Raw genomic sequence first — 18,166 nt, 5'->3', positions numbered from 1 at the left:
TCAATGCCTTTGTCCACATGGGCTCCTCAGCTGAAAATCAAGGCACGGCTATACACGAATCTATTTATGAAATGCTTTTTTATTATAATACTAATTTGGAAACAATTTAAAATACACAAAATAGTTATAAGAATAATTTTTGAAACATCCACATATACCCTTTGAGTCTATTATTTACTGCCCATTGACTGACTGCGTGCTTTTTTTTTTAAATGAGATTATAGAACCAAGAATTTTACAGATTTCTTGAGACCAACACACAACATTCACAGGTCAGTTTCTCCTGTACTCTAACTTCTTCTGCTCTGGGAGTAAAATGAAATTAGTATAGATACTTAAACTAAAATATAAAGCAATCACATTGAACTTTCAAAGGAAAGGAAAGCCTCGTTTCCATGTTCAAGATGACCCACACAGCATTTCCATGCCATGACTAAGTGTAGGCCACTTGTATGAGAACAGAATTAGGCTGGTCCAGCCTATCTAAGTGCTAGGTTCTGACACTTAATGGCTATGCTACAACATTCTTCTCATAGATCATGGCAACAAGTATCTGCTTCCAAATGAACAAATAGTAGAAAAGAGAGAGGCTAGGAATCTTTGTGAGTACCAAGGCAGTGAACATAGTAGCCTGCTGTAGACCTGTGAACTGAGACCATATGATTGGCTTTTAAGGGTCACAGTGCTGAATGACTTACCGAATCAAATGAAAAGGTTGCTCCTTGTAAAAGTAGGAAAATCGAGCCCAGTTCTTGCAAAGGTTGTACCTTTCATTGGGGCGAGTAGTTTTTGATGGTTTCCAATACTGGCCCTGCTCACAGTCAAGGAGAAGGTAAGAGGAGAAAGCAAGATTCACCAATGATTAACGGGGAAGAGAGCTCTCTGGACAGGTGGTCAATGGGCAAAGCTCATACCATCATTTACTGATAGATTTTTGGATTCATTTTCTACTCACGCAAAATCATTTGCTACAGTTATCAAAACCATAGTCAGGGTGATTTATGAGGTTGGTCTAGGAAGCAAAGTGCCACTTACACAAGTAACTATTTAACCTATTAAAAATTATGTGCACATGAAAACTGCTGAGGCAGTGTGGAGTGAGTACTCAGCTTCAAGTTTAATGCAAGTGAAAATTATGATAAGGTGTGGCATTTTATGTTGTACCAGTTCAAGCTTTTTGTTGTTCTGTAAGCAACCTGACTGTTGTTTGAGAAATAAAACATTATGGAAGCATTTGGGGATGGTGTAAAACACCATTCTAAAAAACACAAACAGAAAATTCACCACTTTACAATTTTCATTCAAGACAGATGTTAAAGATGGTGAAGTCCAGCTGCCTCTAAAGACAACTGGGTGCCACCCATTCCCAGTGAATAACAAAGACTGTGCTGAAAAGGACTTACAACAGGGCAACGGGTTAAGAGAATTAGTGTCTTACAGGTAAATAAAAGAACCAAAATTCTCCGAGTCTTCAAAATATCACTTCTATAAAGTATACAAAAAGAAAATCATCACCTTTGTAATGAAAGATTGGCAAGGAATGCCTAGTAAATGTGTGCTAACCTAACCAGACCCTGCTGTGTTATCAGCCCACTTATCAGGATCTTGAATCTGTAATCCTCACAAGGTTCTTCATCCACAGATGAAGACTGTGAACATCTTGAGGTGGAGATATTAGAGGAGGGTAGGCAGCTTCTCCACCCTTCTGTTAAGGCGTCACATGCCAGTTGAAAGGGGGAAATTCTTATATGAAAATGGTACTGTAATTTACAGGAAATAGGTCACAGTCATCCTTGTGGAACCATCTTAAAGTCATATTTCAGAGCATTGATTGGTTCGTTGCAGTTTAAGTCATGTGAAGTTGGGCTATAGGCTTTTAAAATCACTTCTAATTCTAGAGATGAAAAGGGTGAGGACTCAGATGGGAGGAGAGGTCGGATGGATCTCAGAGGACGTTGGGGAAGGAAAGCCATAATCAGAATATAGTGTATAAAAATATATTTTCAATCGAAGAAAAAATAGACAAAATATCACCTTAGCAGTGTAACTGTCCAACTATCAACACTTAAAATAGAGAAAAGGGTTTCCCATTTGTTCCAATGGAAATATTGGTTTCTTCTCTGTGCTGAGGGATGCATTTCTTGTAGAAGACACGTCATTTACAAGTCTCTTAGAGGTAGGACAGAGTGCTATTGAAACATGAGCAATGAGATCCAAAAGGTGGTCTCAATGCCATGAATAGACATGATTTCCAACTGCATGATTTCTATCAGTAAGCCACAGGGACGCTGACTGCACTTAGCCACTGAAATGCAAACATTTCTCTGGAAAGCCTCTGGTTTCCCAGCTCTTTTCAGGTTTGACTAACTGCACTCAACATATGAACAGTCACTTCTTTGGAAAACACATAGGGCTCCATATTTTTGTGTAGTGAGTTACTGATCCCAAAGAAAATGTCTTTGGGATTTTGGTTGTTGGTGAAAATACTTCTAATGACGGACATCCTCAGCACCCAGTACACCTATACATCTGCCTCGTTTCTAGGGAATCCATGATCTCTGAGCTTGGGTTTATTGTTGTTTGAAAGTAATACCCCGCAAAATGCTTTCCATGTAATTGAAACCAGTTCTCCAATTGGTAGAAAAACGAGTGCATTCACTCTTTTAAAAAATCACAACCTGTAAGAAAAGGCATGATAGAAATTTCTGAGTAATATGCCACCCAGTTTTAAAAATATAACTATTTCGAAAATGGACCCTAAAAAAATATGTGCAAATATAAATGACTGTTAAAAAGACTCTGTTTGAAATGTAGACATGAAGCGTCTTTGACCGCACCTCAGCCCTGCTGGTGCAATTCTCAGGCTGAAAGCAGCGAGTTCTGGAAAGTTTTCCATCACAAAGGAGAATTAAGTAATTCCTAAGAAAATGGAAAGAAACTGGATGATGACTCTGTCCCCCAGGAAGGCAATCTCTGACTGAGAGCGAGGAAACAGCCTCTGCATTATGAGGTCTCTGATACTCACATCATGGAGCGGGTAGGCAGATAAATAAGTGTTCGAGTTCAGCAGTCTCTCGATCCCAATCTTTTTCTTCCCCTCTTCCACTCCAAAAGGGCATCGTGACAGAATATAGTAAACCTGCAAAGTAAGAACGCAAGAACCTCAGGGCGCTAACTATGCGAGGTTAACAATGCAGGGACTCAGCGCACTCAACCTAAGCTAAGGACAGACAGACCTCGGTACTTTGTGGAATTTCATGTTTGTTTTGTTTTGTTTTGTTTTGTTTTCCACATTTTGAAAACCAAAAGAGAACAGTATCTATTCTGAAAGGATATGGGTTCTGATAACTGGAGAATGCCTGTATTTTTGGATTGTGAGAAGATATAGATTCATACAGAGTTAGCAGGTTTTTCATTCATAGATTCTGACTATACCCCATTGCCTTGCTGGAGGCCACAGGTGGATGAATTATCGTTTATTTTTTTTTTTTCTGTCTCTGTCTCAAATTTCTTTGAGGATCCTGTGTGCCACGACTCTTTACTAGAACCCGCATTTCAAGTACCATCATTAACAGTTCATTTAGAGAAATCGGGGACCAAACTGATATGTGGCCAGGCTGTTATCTATATTTCTCCAACCCATCACTCTGGCGATATATACAACCTTTGCTTTACATTAACTTGTTAAATTTATTATCTTAAGTTGGTCACCTCTGTGCACTTCCTCTTGTGTTCCCTGTGATTGTAATAGATTATAAACCAATCTATTCTACTTTGCCCTCCAGCTGTTTGTCAGAAGGTCTACTTTCCCAGCTTGCTGAATTTGGTCCTCCTGAAACTGTGTTAGACACACTGCCCAGCCATCTTCTCTCATATTTCATCTCTCCAAGACTCATTGGCTAAAGTGGATCTTGTCTATTGTCATTAATGGGTGATATTGAATTGTCATCATTCACTCTGGTCATCTGTCTTAAGGGCATTTAATAGTCAGCCTTGCTAACATAACTTGATGATTATCAATCAATGATAAAACTTGTTTCATACAATTTGAATTATTACTTTAGGAAAGAGTAACCAAGGTAAGAATTCGGCCTTGAGCATCAACAAAGTGGAAAATCTAATCTAACATATATTGAGATATGCAGTATGGTCATTGTAAGCTATACATAACATTGTCTGGACTTGGCTAAGAATGACTCTATTCTTTAAGATTATTGTGGAAGGCAGGCAGTCCGTACAATGGGAAGGAAACTCAGACAGATCTACACCCATTGGGAAAGACAGACAGGATTGTTCTCTTATAGGGAGAGGAAACAAATGTCCAGGAAGTTTCTATGGTAATGAGAGCCTGCCACCTATGGTTCTCCTCACTGGGAATCAGGGTAGTCTATGGTCAGATTCCTGTGAGGGGCGGACAAACACAATCAGGTGGGTAGAGTTAACCGTCGAGGGCTCTGTTCTGGTGGGTGAAATAGCTCTGTTAACCATTTGAGAGGGAAACCAGGAATGTCTAAGGAGCATGCTGACCTGTTGCTATAAAGTCACAACAGTGTAAGAAAATGAACATGAGCTCACAGGTCCAGAACAACAGAACTTTCTCTGATGCCATAAGGAAATTCATTACCATACTTTTCTGAGGACATTCTTTAAGAAAATGTGCGCTTATAAATTTCTTCTCCCTTGAGAGGAACAGAAGTGTAACCAAAATCTAACTTAGTCTCTTGTAACTGTTGGACACTGGGGTGTTCAATATTTTGGGCCCCATCCATCTCTGATAAGCACAGGAAGCTGGCAATGGACAAACTGAGCCGAGCAGCTCAAGGACTGGGTAGTACTGCGGCTATCACTTAAGATGGTGCTAGAGAGTCAAGGTGAGGTGTATAAGACAGGTAACTTAAGTCAGATGAGAGAGAAAGCATATTCCAGAAGTACGAGGAGACAGTTGGGGTGGGGGGTAGGGGGAGGGCGTTTTTCAAATTACAGAATTTGTGCAGCTCAACTCTGAACATTGTTACAGAACTAGACAAACCTGTCAGAACAACAAGAGACCATAAGCAACTATGGTTTAACTGCCAGATAGCTGTTATCACAAAAGACTGTCAGACAGACCGCTACACTTTTACACAGAAAGTACTTCCACAATAATATCTGCCTCAGACTGGTACCAGTTTCTTTAATAATTGTAGAGAATAATAACTGTTGTTTCAAATGTATACTTATCTTGATTTTCATTCTCTTCTTTATTTTAATCTCCAAATATGCCCATAGTTTACTATGGCATGTGTACTATAGAGATGTTGCTCTGCTAGGGTCTGTGTGTGTGTGTGTGTGTAGGTGCATGTGTATATGTGTATGTAAACACATACACTTTGGAGAAATTTTATTTAAGTTGGCAAATATACTTAAGTTATGAGTACAGCTTCACTGTGAAGCAGAAAGTTGACTTTTGCCCATAATTGCTATAAGTTGGTGGACAATACGTTTGAGAAAGAATAGATTTCTTTCCTTTCCCATGCACAAAAGTTAACTCCAGGTGGAAATCCTCGGCTCGGAGAGGAAAACAGCACAAGCCTCCGTCTCTTCCTCAGTATTTAACACACTGGGACTGTCTGCGAGCTCACTCTGTTGGGACTCCTCGAGCCCACCCTGGGCTATGTCCCCTAAAACTCCTGGGGGTCGCGTTTGGCCCCAATAGTTATTCAGACCAATCTTCAGGCTTCACTTCTAATTATGGCCTACCTGCTGTTTATATTACAAGTGTAGTTATTTTCCCCTGTGAAGCCCTGTGCCCTCCAAGTTATCCATTCATATTGGAATCAACTTCTTGCTAGCTCTTTATAATTTTAATGTTTGATCTCCTCCAATAAGTTGTGAATATTTTAATGACATCTAGGATCATGAATCATCTCCAGAAGACTTCAACTCGCCAGAGCGATAACTAACACTCTCAGCTGTAGCCATATAAATTGTGTTTGCTGAATAAAAGAACCTGAAAGTAGCTGAAGAGTGGAGGTCCTGCTAGCCCCATGCAAACGTGCCATCGTATGTTTCTCCATCTGAGCTCCAGGCCAACCGTCTGTCTTGTTATTGTGCAGAATAAATAGAAATTGTTTTCCTGAGAAGTGCATTTCATCCATGGGTTAAAACATCTAGTCTGAGACAGATGTGCTGTCACCCAGGCTTTGTTGTTCTACTTATAGAACACAGAGACAGATGCTCTAGTGCAGACATGGAGTGCACTGGGATGTTCAGAATGGCATGGGAGTGTACAGTTCAGTTTAAACTCAACAACTGCCTGAGCTGCTACCAAAACAGTCATCCAGTCCTTTGGTGCTCTGGAGCCAGCCTCTCCACTCCTACAGAGAAGTCCTAGAGGACATCTTCTTCTGACATTAAGCTGCTCCATCTAAACTGAGAATCTGCTAAGTGCATAACCACCTTCATGCTCCCTCACCCAGACCTTCTGGACATCAAACTGCAGCTCCTTCATGAGTAGCGGCTTATTCTTCTGGATGGATGTACAGGAGACAGCGTCTTCCCTTAAAGTTCAAGGCTGCATCTTCACAGGGTTCCAGCTTTTCTGCAGAAGGTCTTCACACTGCCCTGGATTCCGAGATCGAGGGCAGGGTCTAACTCTGTATTAGGTTTTTATGTAAGGGAATGTTGGCTTAAAGGTTTGATTTTTCTACCCAGATCACGAAATGTCCAGCATTGAGGCTGAAAAGGATGGCTTATTGTATGCATGTCAACTGCAATCCACTTTCAATTTTCTGTAAGAATCATTTCCTGGCATCAAGAATTTGATGGCCTGGTACAAGTGGCCTAGTTTCTGGCCACCTTCAGCATTCCACATACCTTTCTTATTAAGCGTTCTCACTTCTGGCTTTTGATTCAAATTTGAGGGGCTTTGATTGATCACACAGAGTCTATGGTTACCATTGTATGCCTGAACATAGGTTTTTCCCATGGTGTTTTGTCCCAGGAAAGAAACATCCCTAGGGAGTGCCAGAGAGATGGGGGACATGCTTGTTATGGGTCAAAATATGGCATTCTCTATTTTTCCATCTTCTTGAGTATGATTATTGTTTTGAGGATTTATTTATTTATTTATTTATTTATTTATTTATTTATTTATGAGATAGGGCCTTCGCTTGATTGCTCAGATTTGCCTGGGACTACTCCCTGTGTAGTCCAGGTTGGTCTTGAACTCATGATAATTTTTTTTTCTGCTGCAGTCTTTGAAAGGCCAGAATCTCAAGTGTGAACCACTAGTGCTAGCAGGTTTACTGTCCTACACAAGTCTACTTGTGATGTCCATAAGAGATTCCAACATTCACACTATAGATACATAGAAATATAAAGGAGCTATTGTACATCTGGAAAAATGCTGTCTATAGAGCTCCTTTATAGACAGTATTCCATCAATATTCAGGAAACATGGTGCCTGTGAATCCCAGCCAACTGGCACACCTGTAGGAGAGCAATGGAATGTGTCCACCATAGAGGAAGAGAAAGCTGGTGCCCTTCCTTTGAGTGTGCTCTGAGAACCAGCTCTGTTCTTGTTGAAATCTTTATGATCAAAATGAAACAAAAGTTTGTACCTGTTTGTCTCTCAATGCAGATTCATTAATCAGACATTCATTTTAAAACTCAGGACGACATGTTTAAGTTTTTTCACCCATTCAAATGGCTAAATCTAGTTTCCTTCATGTTAAAAAAAACTGTCCTATTTCTACTACGATGCTGTGTGTGCATATATGTCATGCAGAAATTCTAGGTCGGACATTATATACATGCATCACATGTTTGCATATATAAATTCATGCTGTGAGGTTTGGTGTGGGTGGTATTTGGGGAGATGCTTCAAAGTATGAGAGCCTACCCTAGTAAGAGGCTCTGATATTTTTGTCATCGAGCTCATACACAGACTAAAATGTTCTGGATGGGACTGGAAGTAAGGAACTCTTTCTACATCACTCTTCCAAACAGAGTTCTTTTATGCCTTAGAAAACACACAGGCAAGGTTTACAGTGTGGCAGGGAAGCAAAAGATGAGGTGAAGGGATAGCAGTGACCTTGCCATGCTGACTAGCCTCCTGCTCCATCTTAGAGGCCATTGCTTTTTGGAAGGTCGGATGAAGGCCAAATCTAAGGCTTTATCTGTAATAGGCTGGTCCTCTGCCAATGGGCGGCATCCTCAGTTCTTGTCAGAACAGGATGGTAGCAAGACCCCTGCTTCCGCAGCATCACAGCCTGACAATGGGCCTTCTGATACAACCGTGGGGTCTCTTACTCCCTGAAAGGTGTTGGTCTGATATATTGGTATTGATCATTTAATCCTGGTGGGAACGCAAAACATTTATTTTTGTATTTTTGTGACAAAATTCTAGAAGCTACGTTTTGTTTGCTGATGTGAGACCCCGGCTTAAAACATTTCTCCCTGAAAGGTAGAGCCCCTAAAACATTTCCCCAAGCTTGTTTTCCCTGATCTTTAACAATACAGCTAGAAAGAAGCTCTTTGTCCTCTATAGCCAGCAAAAAGCCTTTTTGTTTCTGTACTTTACAACCAGAGATGCCTGCCTTCCTGTGCTGAGGACACAGAGATAAAAATTCAGAAAGAACTCACTCCCCACTCCTGCCTTGTAAATTTTACCAAGGACACCCGGAAGAGAAGAACTCTCCTCCCAACTCCTCCCAACTCTTCCTACTCCTCCCAACTCTCCTCCCAACTCCTCCCAATTCCTCAGCTAGCTGTTAAGAGCCCCCTGCTGTCAATGCTCTGGTCGAAATCCTCTGCCCTGGAGGCACGAGGGGTTCATCCTCAGCTAGCTGATAATAAAACCTCTTGCAGTTTGCATCAGGTGTGGTTTTCTCTCGGGATATTGGGGTGTTGGCCAGCTCATCCTGGGACCTGAGCGGAGGCCCAGCATTGGGGGGTCTTACAGGATCTCGCTGAATTTAGATTAAAAATATTGTTTTAAGAACTAGGACATGTGATGAGTCATCTCTTCTACTTATAAATGGATAGATAATGTGTGGAGAACATGACTGTAGTGGTTGGAAAACAGATGGTGAAATTAGTAAAAACAAACAAACAAACAAGCAAACACAGGAAGGATTCAAAGTGCAAGACCAATATAGGACCAGATGTTTTTCCTTCTGAAGTCAGATGACTAATGATAATGACAGCTAATTCTGACTGAACATTCAAGGTGTGTATAGAGCCATTCAAAACTTTCTACAGATTAATGACCCGAATTCTCAGGGTAACATAAGAACTATGTTTTCTTCCAACCTAACACAAGGAATCAGGAGCTTGTGGAGTTTTCCATCAACAATTTACTAATCCTAGATGGGGAAGAAATAGACTGACCAGGTTGAAGATGATTTTCAAAGGGGAGACAATGTCTGAGGTTCCTTGAAGTCTATCTACATTTAAAGAAAATAAGATATTCTAACTGAATTAAAAGTGATCAATATCCCCTGACTTTAAACTTATAAAACCCAATTTTATGATAATAAAATCAATTTACAATGGTGATGTAAAACTCAAACCTTTGAGCTGTCAGTGACAGGCTGTTCTGAGATTACATAATGCCTCTTGCACTATTGTTATTAAGATCAACAATCTATTCTTAAATAAAGAAGTAGGCAGCTTAACAAGTTTTGTTTTGTTTTGTTTTGTTTTGTTTTGTTTTGTTTTGTTTTTTGAGACAGGATTTCTCTGTGTAGCCTTGGCTGTCCTGGAACTCACTCTGTAGACCAGGCTGGCCTTGAACTCAGAAATCTGCCTGCCTCTGCCTCCTGAGTGCTGGGATTTGGGATTAAAGGCATGTGCCACCACTGCCCAGCTGGCAGCTTAACAAGTTAAAGGTGGCCCTAACAGTCCAGCAAGATATTATTAGATCATTATATTTTGCCTAGGAAGACCCGGAATGCTTAGTATTGAGCATGTAAAAACACAAAGGGCAGAGTCATATCCTCCATACAAGGAGAGGGGTTCCCATAGCACTCACTACTTACAATTCTGTTCCTTGTTGAGGATGGAAAGAAAGTGGCCTCATCTTCAATGAGGAAGAGTTCTTGACGGTGTCTGCTGAACTGGGCAGTGAAATACTCAGGAGTAGGATACTTCACAGAGGATGGAAGCTTCACCGCCCCAAGCATGTAAGACAGGGGTGGGTACTTTGGCCGTGGGATGTCACTCAACTTAATAGGCATCTTGATTCCCAGCACTTCAGCGTAAGTGACCAGGACTTCCCATGGGGCGTGAATCTTCACAAAATAGGTTTTCCCATCTTCAGAGTTCTGCATTAAAAGAGACACGGAAAAACAAAACTAATGGTTAAAAAAGACAAATCTCATAAAAATCTCAAAAATGAAGATAATTTTAGTAAATCTCAGGAAACCTCAAAAATGAAAATGAAATTTTAATTTATTCAATTTTAAGCAAAGTCTTGAGGAAATGTGATAACTCTAAGATGTTAATATATGTATACTGTGGTGGTTTGAAGGAAAATGGCCTCTACAGGCTCATCTGTTTGAATGCTTGGTCCTTGGTGGAACTCTTTGGGAAGAATTAAAAGTTGTGGCCTTTTGGAGGAGGTACATTGCTAGGTGAGAGCTTTGAAGATTCAAAAGCCCACTCTAGGACCAGTGTCTCTCTTTCTGCCCTCTACATGTGGACCAAGATGTGATCTCAAAGCTATTCCTTGCTTCTCCACCATATATTCTAACCATCTGAAATCATGAGCCCCCCAAAATTTTCTTTTCATAAGTTGTTTTGGCTATGGTGTCTTACCACAGCAAAAGAAAAGAAAGTAAGACATGCAATAACATAGACATAAACACACACACACATATATGTATATATGCAATATATATTATATACATGTGTATATATATTTACGTCAAAGGGAGAGAGAGTCAGAGATACACAATGAGACTGAGAATGAATTTTGTTTTCAGGTCTATGGCTGTACTATTGTGAATATACTAAATGTCATCTAAAATATACTTCAGTGTGACTGTCCCCTCAGCACACAATGGAATCACAGATTATATATATTTCTAGACACTATACTAATTTTAAGTGAGCTTGAGATTTTGTTTAGATAATTATATGAGGTTACTAATATATATTATGTTATATATTCTATTATATGCATGCTGCTAGCTATTTCCCAGTCTTCTGAGTTACTGCATAGAGACCACATGAAGGTCCACTACATAGGAAAATAAGTTACAGATTGCATTCTGTTGGTTCAGCAAAAACCAATCAGAAAGAAGAATTAGAAGGTAAAATCAAAGCTGGAGGTTATTAGAAGAGTCACAGATAGGATGTGATCACGAGTAGAGCTTTAACCACACATTTAAAGATAATTAAAGAATAACAATAAATAAATAAATAAATGTGAATTGGGTTGAAGAATAAAAGAATGTCATCTACTTCTGAAAGGAGTACCATGGGTTAAATAGTGGGCTATCCTGCAGAATAGCCAGGTTCAGTCTACAATGTGACAGGCAGCTTCAAGGTAAGGCATCTATGTAATCACAGAGCTTCTCCTTTTGTACCCTGAGTAGAAAGCATGTGGGGTGTGTGTGTGTGTGTGTGTGCGTGCATGTATCTGATGTTGCATATGTATTATGTGGCTGTCGGTGGCAATCTTGGTGCAGTCCCATAGAAGCCAAACATCTTGTTCTTTGTTTCTTTTGAAACAGGGTCTTTCACTAGTGTCTAGGACCACAAATTTGGGTTGGCTTGATGGACACCGTGTCCCAGGGACCACTTGTTTTCCATTGTTAGAATTATAAGTGTATATTATCACATCCAGATGCTGTATGGTTTGGGGGTGAAACTTGCATCTTCATGCTTTGAAGGCAAGCACTTTACAGACCGGCCCTTCTCCCATTCCCCATGTTCCTACTCACTTGAAAGACTCACTGACTACTGACCTGGGAAAATGCAGGTCTTCTTGTCTCCATACCCATTTCTGCAGCCAAAAGATTAATGTAATGCTCCAAACCCAACATCCAGCCAGAAAAATACACAAATAGGAGGAAAACCCACTTAAAGTAAGATCCTTGCACAATTTATCCACTACAGTTACCAATTTGTCTTCTGTTTCCAAGTCAAGACCTGTTTTTCTGAGATTTTGTTCAAACTCTCGTCTTCTTTCCTGCAGCAAAAACAAATGAAGAGGCTGATGCAGGTGTTCAGTGTCAGTGGAAAGGGCCAGCCTGATCCTCTGTGTTAGTCGGAAATGCAGGCCCAGCCCTTTGTGTTTGCTGGTAGTGCCAGGGAGATCTGTTAGCGCATAGTTCCAATATAACACTATGTTAGCTGACATGCCTGGCTAACCTTGGTGATGACTTTCTAAGGACTAGGCAGAGTGAGGATATACTGCTGTGCTTTTAGAGGGTTCTAGGACCTTCTATGGCTGTATAGAAAAGTACTGTACAAAATATCCCTACTTCAGGCCATGGACAGCTTTTGACCTATAGCATAATTGACAAAAATACGGAAATCCAAAATAGGAACAGTCTCTAAGACACAGGCTTTATGTGAAGATAAGTTCAGTTTTACCGAATGATTTAAAAGTATGAGAAGCCCTTGTGGATGGACAGGCAGACAGACAGACACACACACATACAGACAGACAGACAGACAGACAGATAGAGAGTGAGAGAGAGGAAGAGAGAGAGAGAGAGAGAGAGAGAGAAAGAGAGAGACTCTAGCTGGAAATATTCAACATTATAAAGACAAGCAATCCTCAAAACAAATGAATTCTTTTTTTTTTTTTTGGTTTGATTTTTTTATATATATTTTTATTAGGTATTTTCCTCATTTACATTTCCAATGCTATCCCAAAAGTCCCCCATACCCTCCCCCCACACTCCCCTACCCACCCACTTCCATTTTGGCCCTGGCATTCCCCTGTACTGGGGCACATAAAGTTTGCAAGTCCAATGGGCCTCTCTTTGCAGTGATGGCTGACTAGGCCATCTTTTGATACATATGCAGCTAGAGTCAAGAGCTCCGGGGTACTGGTTAGTTCATAATGTTGTTCCACCTATAGGGTTGCAGATCCCTTTAGCTCCTTGGGTACTTTCTCTAGTTCCTCCATTAGGGGCCCTGTGCTCCATCCAATAGCTGACTGTGAGCATCCACTTCTGTGTTTGCTATGCCCTGGCATAGTCTCACAAGAGACAGCTATATCTGGGTCCTTTCAGCAAAATCTTGCTAGTGTGTGCAATGGTGTCAGCATTTGGAAGTTGATTATGGGATGGATCCCTGGATATGGCAGTCTCTAGATGGTCCATCCTTTCGTCACAGCTCCAAACTTTGTCTCTGTAACTCTTTCCATGGGTGTTTTGTTCCCAAGTCTAAGAAGAGGTAAAGGGTCCACACTTTGGTCTTCGTTCTTCTTGAGTTTCATGCGTTTAGCAAATTGTATCTTATATCTTGGGTATCCTAAGTTTCTGGGCTAATATCCACTTATCAGTGAGTACATATTGTGTGAGTTCCTTTGTGATTGGGTTACCTCACTCAGGATGATGCCCTCCAGGTCCATCCATTTGCCTAGGAATTTCATAAATTCATTCTTTTTAATAGCTGAGTAGTACTCCATTGTGTAAATGTACCACATCTAATGCCACCATAGGCTAGAACCTCATCACTACTTTTGCTCTTGAATAGCAAGAGGGCTGTCACTTATAGAAAGGTTAAGATTCAGTACAGGTCACAGCCTGCAAATAATAATTGCTGTAGGACTGGGACAAAGCAGAGATGCGTAAAACTTACTCCAGCCGTCATTATGATTAAAATATAACACTTTCAGGAAGGTCTGAACTATAAACAGCTTCACTAGGCTGTTCTTGGTCCTTTATGATTAATAGGTACCTCTACCTTGCGGTTTTGACAGCTTTAATAATGAATCACTTTGGTATGTCTGTAGTGACATTTTTTTTGAGAATTGTGGAGTTTTGTTTTTCTTAAACACAGAAATATCGTAAGAACGCGTCCTTTGTTTTAATCCCACGCGTAGGAGTGTGGGGCTGCCTCAGACTGTCCACAGCAGCTGACTATGATTTGCCTCCGGCTCTTGCAGAAGCATGGTTTTGCTAGCTGTAGATAATTTCTGTAATTGTGTGACTTTTGGAATTCTGGAAACTTTTCAGAGGGTACATAAATTCAAGAGCCCTGAGAGGCAAGGTGGATGGTTGTTGGCTGTTTCGGAAGATTGTGGTTTGATGGTAGTCATGGTCAAAGAAGAAACAAATGAAAAGAAATTATTTTCAGGACTCTCTTTCTCTCTCTCTCTCTCTCTCTCTCTCTCTCTCTCTCTCTCTCTCTCTCTCTCTCTCCTCCATCATTGTTTCTCTCCTATCTAGTGATGTGGGGAAAAGGATAGGAAATAAAAAGAATCCACAAAGTAGCAAAGGCCAACCATATAAATCTTTTCCATGGCCAGTGTTAATATAAAAGGGTCTACAATTGTGAAAACCCTTCCCTCAGCCATCTTGACTTAATTACATTACTACAATATAAGACATCCTGCAAATTTCTTTTAAAAAAAAAGTAGAAATGGAGAATGATTTAAGATGCTGTATCCAGCACGAACAGAGTGAATTAATCTTTTTAGCTGCAAAACATTAGGTTTTGTACGTCATAAATCCTCAGAGTTCTACAGCACTAATGATGGCAGAGCTAAGAATGAATGGCAGACCATTAAGCATTATTTTAAACATTAATGGTTTTGTAATTAATGAAATTGTTTTAGATTTGTTAAAATATTTTAGTTATTTTCATTTTATGTTTATGAATGTCTTGCCTGCGTGTATGTCTGTACATCATTATGTGTTAAGTGCCATTCATTTGCTGTCCATGTGTGCTCTGGGAACTGAGGGTCTCTGGAAGAGCAGCCAGTGATCTTAACCTGGGCCACCTCTCCACTTATTTCTTTATTTTTTTTCCATAAAACTCGGGGCTTTCAAGAAATCTGAAATTCAGTATTTCCAACCTATTGATCCAAGGTGCACAAGAACAAAAGAACATGATTGAACCTGATCATGATTAATTCTAGGAATGATCTTAGTCAAGAAAAAAAATGAAGAAAGCAATACCAAGCCCCTGTATTTCAACAATCAATACATTTATTATATGTATGCTACTCATATTAAAGTTTTTCTTGTCATATTTTAAAATACATCAAAGGTTTTTTATCAGTTATGCACTCATGCAATTATGAATTCACATAATTATAAAGATTAACACAATATTGAAAGAAACATTAAGACTCATCTTATGGTTAACAATGAAAACATTTGAGTCAATCTATTAGGTTTCTCTTGGCAAAGTCTGGATTTAATGAGAAATAGAAGACGTACATGCATGGGCTGGACTTAGGCCTCCTACACATTCATAGTAGATATATAGCTTTTTCTTCCTGTGGGTCCCCTAGCAATCGGAGCCGGAGCTGTCTCTGACTTGTTGCCTGCCTTTGGATCCCATTCCCCTAGCTGGGCTGTCTTTTCTTGCCTCAGTGGGAGAGGACATGTTTAGTCTTGATGTAACTTGATGTGCAAGGGTGAGTTGGTACCCATGGGGGTCTTCCCTTTCTCTGAGGAGAAGGGGTGGTAACTGGAGCAAGGGCATGTGAGGATGGGAAGGGAGGAGAGGAGGGAAATAGGGCTGAGATTGGGATATAAAGTGAATAAATAAATTTTAAAAATGAAACTGAAAATAAGAGATGGGCAAAGGTAGTCATTCACATGAGAAAGAAAGTGTATGAAAAATCGAATAGAAAATTTAGGTGAGAAAAAATTCTTAGCTGTGAGAGATTTTCTTTACATAGATCCTTAAAATAGTCAATGAGTGATAGTGTGTGTCCAGTTTCCATGCAGCTGACTTTCTATAGATATATGCTAAGAGGTAATTTATAACATATGTTACACCTTTTTAAAAAAATGATGCTGTGTATTTGTGTTTGTATATGTGAGTGAAGTGCTTGTGCAGGCCTGCAGGGGGCAGCAATGCTCTGGAACTGGAGTGACAGGCAGTCGTGAGCTGACTCATCATCAGGTTCTCCGCAAGGGCAGCGTACGTTCTTAGCTACTCGATCCAACTCTATCTTTTGCGTAATTGCTAAAATGTATGATGAATAACTATGGGTGGAGTACATTTAAAGATGGGTCAGGCTTTGGGGGGGTGCAGTTTAATGTGTCTCTCTTATGTTTTAGACACTGATACAGGAATGTTGATGCTCGCTGAGTTATGTACTCTTGCAGAATACTGTGGACTAGGAAGGAAGGTTGCTGGTTTAAAACTGTGAGACAAAGCATTGCCATCAAAGATAATAATAATAATAATAATAATAATAATAATAATAATAATAATAATAATGAAGAGGAGGAGAAGGTTGAGAACTGTGCCCCATGTTAATGTCATTGCAAGGGACAAAAGAGAAAGACAGATTCATAAGGAGAAACTAGTGAAGGGGTAGAATATTCCCAAGGATATAGAGCCCCAGAGACAAAGGGAAGATGACACGCAGCAGAGAAGGGAACTAACTTTACTAAGTGTTGACTAGCTGCGATGGCTACTCTTGGTTGTTAATTTGACTAAACTGGAATGAACTACAATTCGCTACTCTTGGTTGTTAATTTGACTAAACTGGAATGAACTACAATTCAGAAATGTAGGGCACACCAGTAAAACAGGTTTTGTTTTGTTTTGTTTTTTAATTTTGTTTTCTGGTTCTTTTTTGTGTGTTTGTTTTTTGTGTTTTTGTGTTTTTTGTTTGTTTGTTGGTTGGTTGGTTTTTGCTTGGTTTGAAGTGAGTGAATCCACTCCTAGTACAGACCTTTGAGGTAGGAAGACACATACCTTTGATACCACTGTTGAGGCAGAAAGATGCATGTCTTTAATTTGGATCTTGAGGTGGAAAGACATGCCTTTAATCTGGGCTGCACCCTCTGCTAGCAGCCTATATAAGGACATAGAAGAAGGAAGCTTTTGCTTTTTGCCCGTTTGCTCTGGCCTGGCTAGCAAGTCCATTTCTTCACTGTCATTAGAGACTATTTCTTCTGAATTCCAGTGTCTGCTTAAAACCAACTAGGACATCTATATTTGTGGATTGAACAACGTCTCAATTCTTGGGGCTTTCCGTTCATAGACTGACATGGTTGAGTTGAGAAGGCTATGTTGATACCATGACAGGCTTCAAACTGGCAGGCTTCAAATAATTTGGGGAAAATGGACATGTAATCAGTCACTCAAAGAAAATGAGAATGAAGACACAGTGTGATTTTTATACTACTTGAAAGATTTTGCTGGGGTATGTGAGCTGTGGGAGAAAAGAAAGTTATTGGAGCCTTGCTTCATCCACCAAGTATGTGTGAGTGTGTGCCTGCTTTACATGAGTCACTGATCCTACATCTCCTCCTTGGATGGCTGAACTAACTGTCAGAGTTGGCCTCTGGCAGAAAATGTGGTAAAAACATAATGGGGAAGAATGAAATTATGTCATGTGCATGAAAATAACTGGATATTAGCATATTAAGGGGGAAAAAAGCCAGACTAACAAAACAAGTATTGCCTGTGGAATTGGGGAGGGCTGTGAATGTGAAGGAGAAAAAATTGAAGATGTGCAAGACGAACAGAGAAAGAAACATGACCAAAGCAGATTATACACGTGTATGAGAATGCCGCAGTCGCCATAAACAAATATGCTAATGAAAATGTTTATGAAAGGAAGGAGAGAGGGAAGTGAGGGAGAGATGGAAGGAGGGAGGAAAAAAGGGGGGAGAAAATAAGGAAGGAAAGAAAAATTATGGTAATATATGCATCTTTTCTGGTCTGTGTGTGATTTTAAAAAGGGGGAGGGTATGGGTAAGAAAGATTTGAGCACTTATGCATGTGCTGTGTTCATGGGTAATCAGAAAGGAGTAGTGGGAGAGAGATGTGCTGGCGAGCCAGTGTTAACAGTGGGAGAAGCAAAGAGAAGAACTGGGGTGGAATAAAGGACAAGGCCAATTTGATGATATCCTAAACTCTGACATTTTAGGAATATGAAAGGAAGAGTCAGGTCAACAGTGTACTCAGTCTATACTGACCCTCCCAATAAGGAAGATTACCATGAAAATGAAAATCCTCAAGGAAGGGT

General features: G+C 40.1%; 1 protein-coding gene across 8 annotated transcripts in view; it reads right to left on the bottom strand.

Moving 5' to 3' along the window:
- The window catches only part of Ano5 (anoctamin 5), an 88,701-nt gene that overhangs the window by 41,739 nt on the left and 28,796 nt on the right, over positions 1–18,166 (bottom strand). For 6 of the 8 annotated variants that reach the window (NR_073508.1, XM_006540824.4, XM_006540825.4 and 3 more), the window contains 4 exons: positions 12,110–12,178; positions 10,023–10,307; positions 3,026–3,139; positions 699–811 (listed from right to left, as the gene is read on the bottom strand). Coding sequence is in view for 7 of the 8 variants with exons in the window: in XM_006540824.4 (XP_006540887.3) it covers positions 699–811; positions 3,026–3,139; positions 10,023–10,307; positions 12,110–12,178 (581 nt within the window). In the remaining variant the exon portion in view is untranslated. The remainder of the gene's footprint in view (positions 1–698; positions 812–3,025; positions 3,140–10,022; positions 10,308–12,109; positions 12,179–18,166) is intronic. The other 2 variants (XM_006540823.4, XM_030242467.1) reach the window with 1 other exon arrangement.

This window comes from Mus musculus, chromosome 7, assembly GCF_000001635.26.
Source record: "Mus musculus strain C57BL/6J chromosome 7, GRCm38.p6 C57BL/6J".
Classification (NCBI taxonomy): domain Eukaryota; kingdom Metazoa; phylum Chordata; class Mammalia; order Rodentia; family Muridae; genus Mus; species Mus musculus.
The sequence above is the reverse complement of the archived record's forward strand: the minus strand, read 5'-3'. Positions and strand labels throughout refer to the sequence as shown.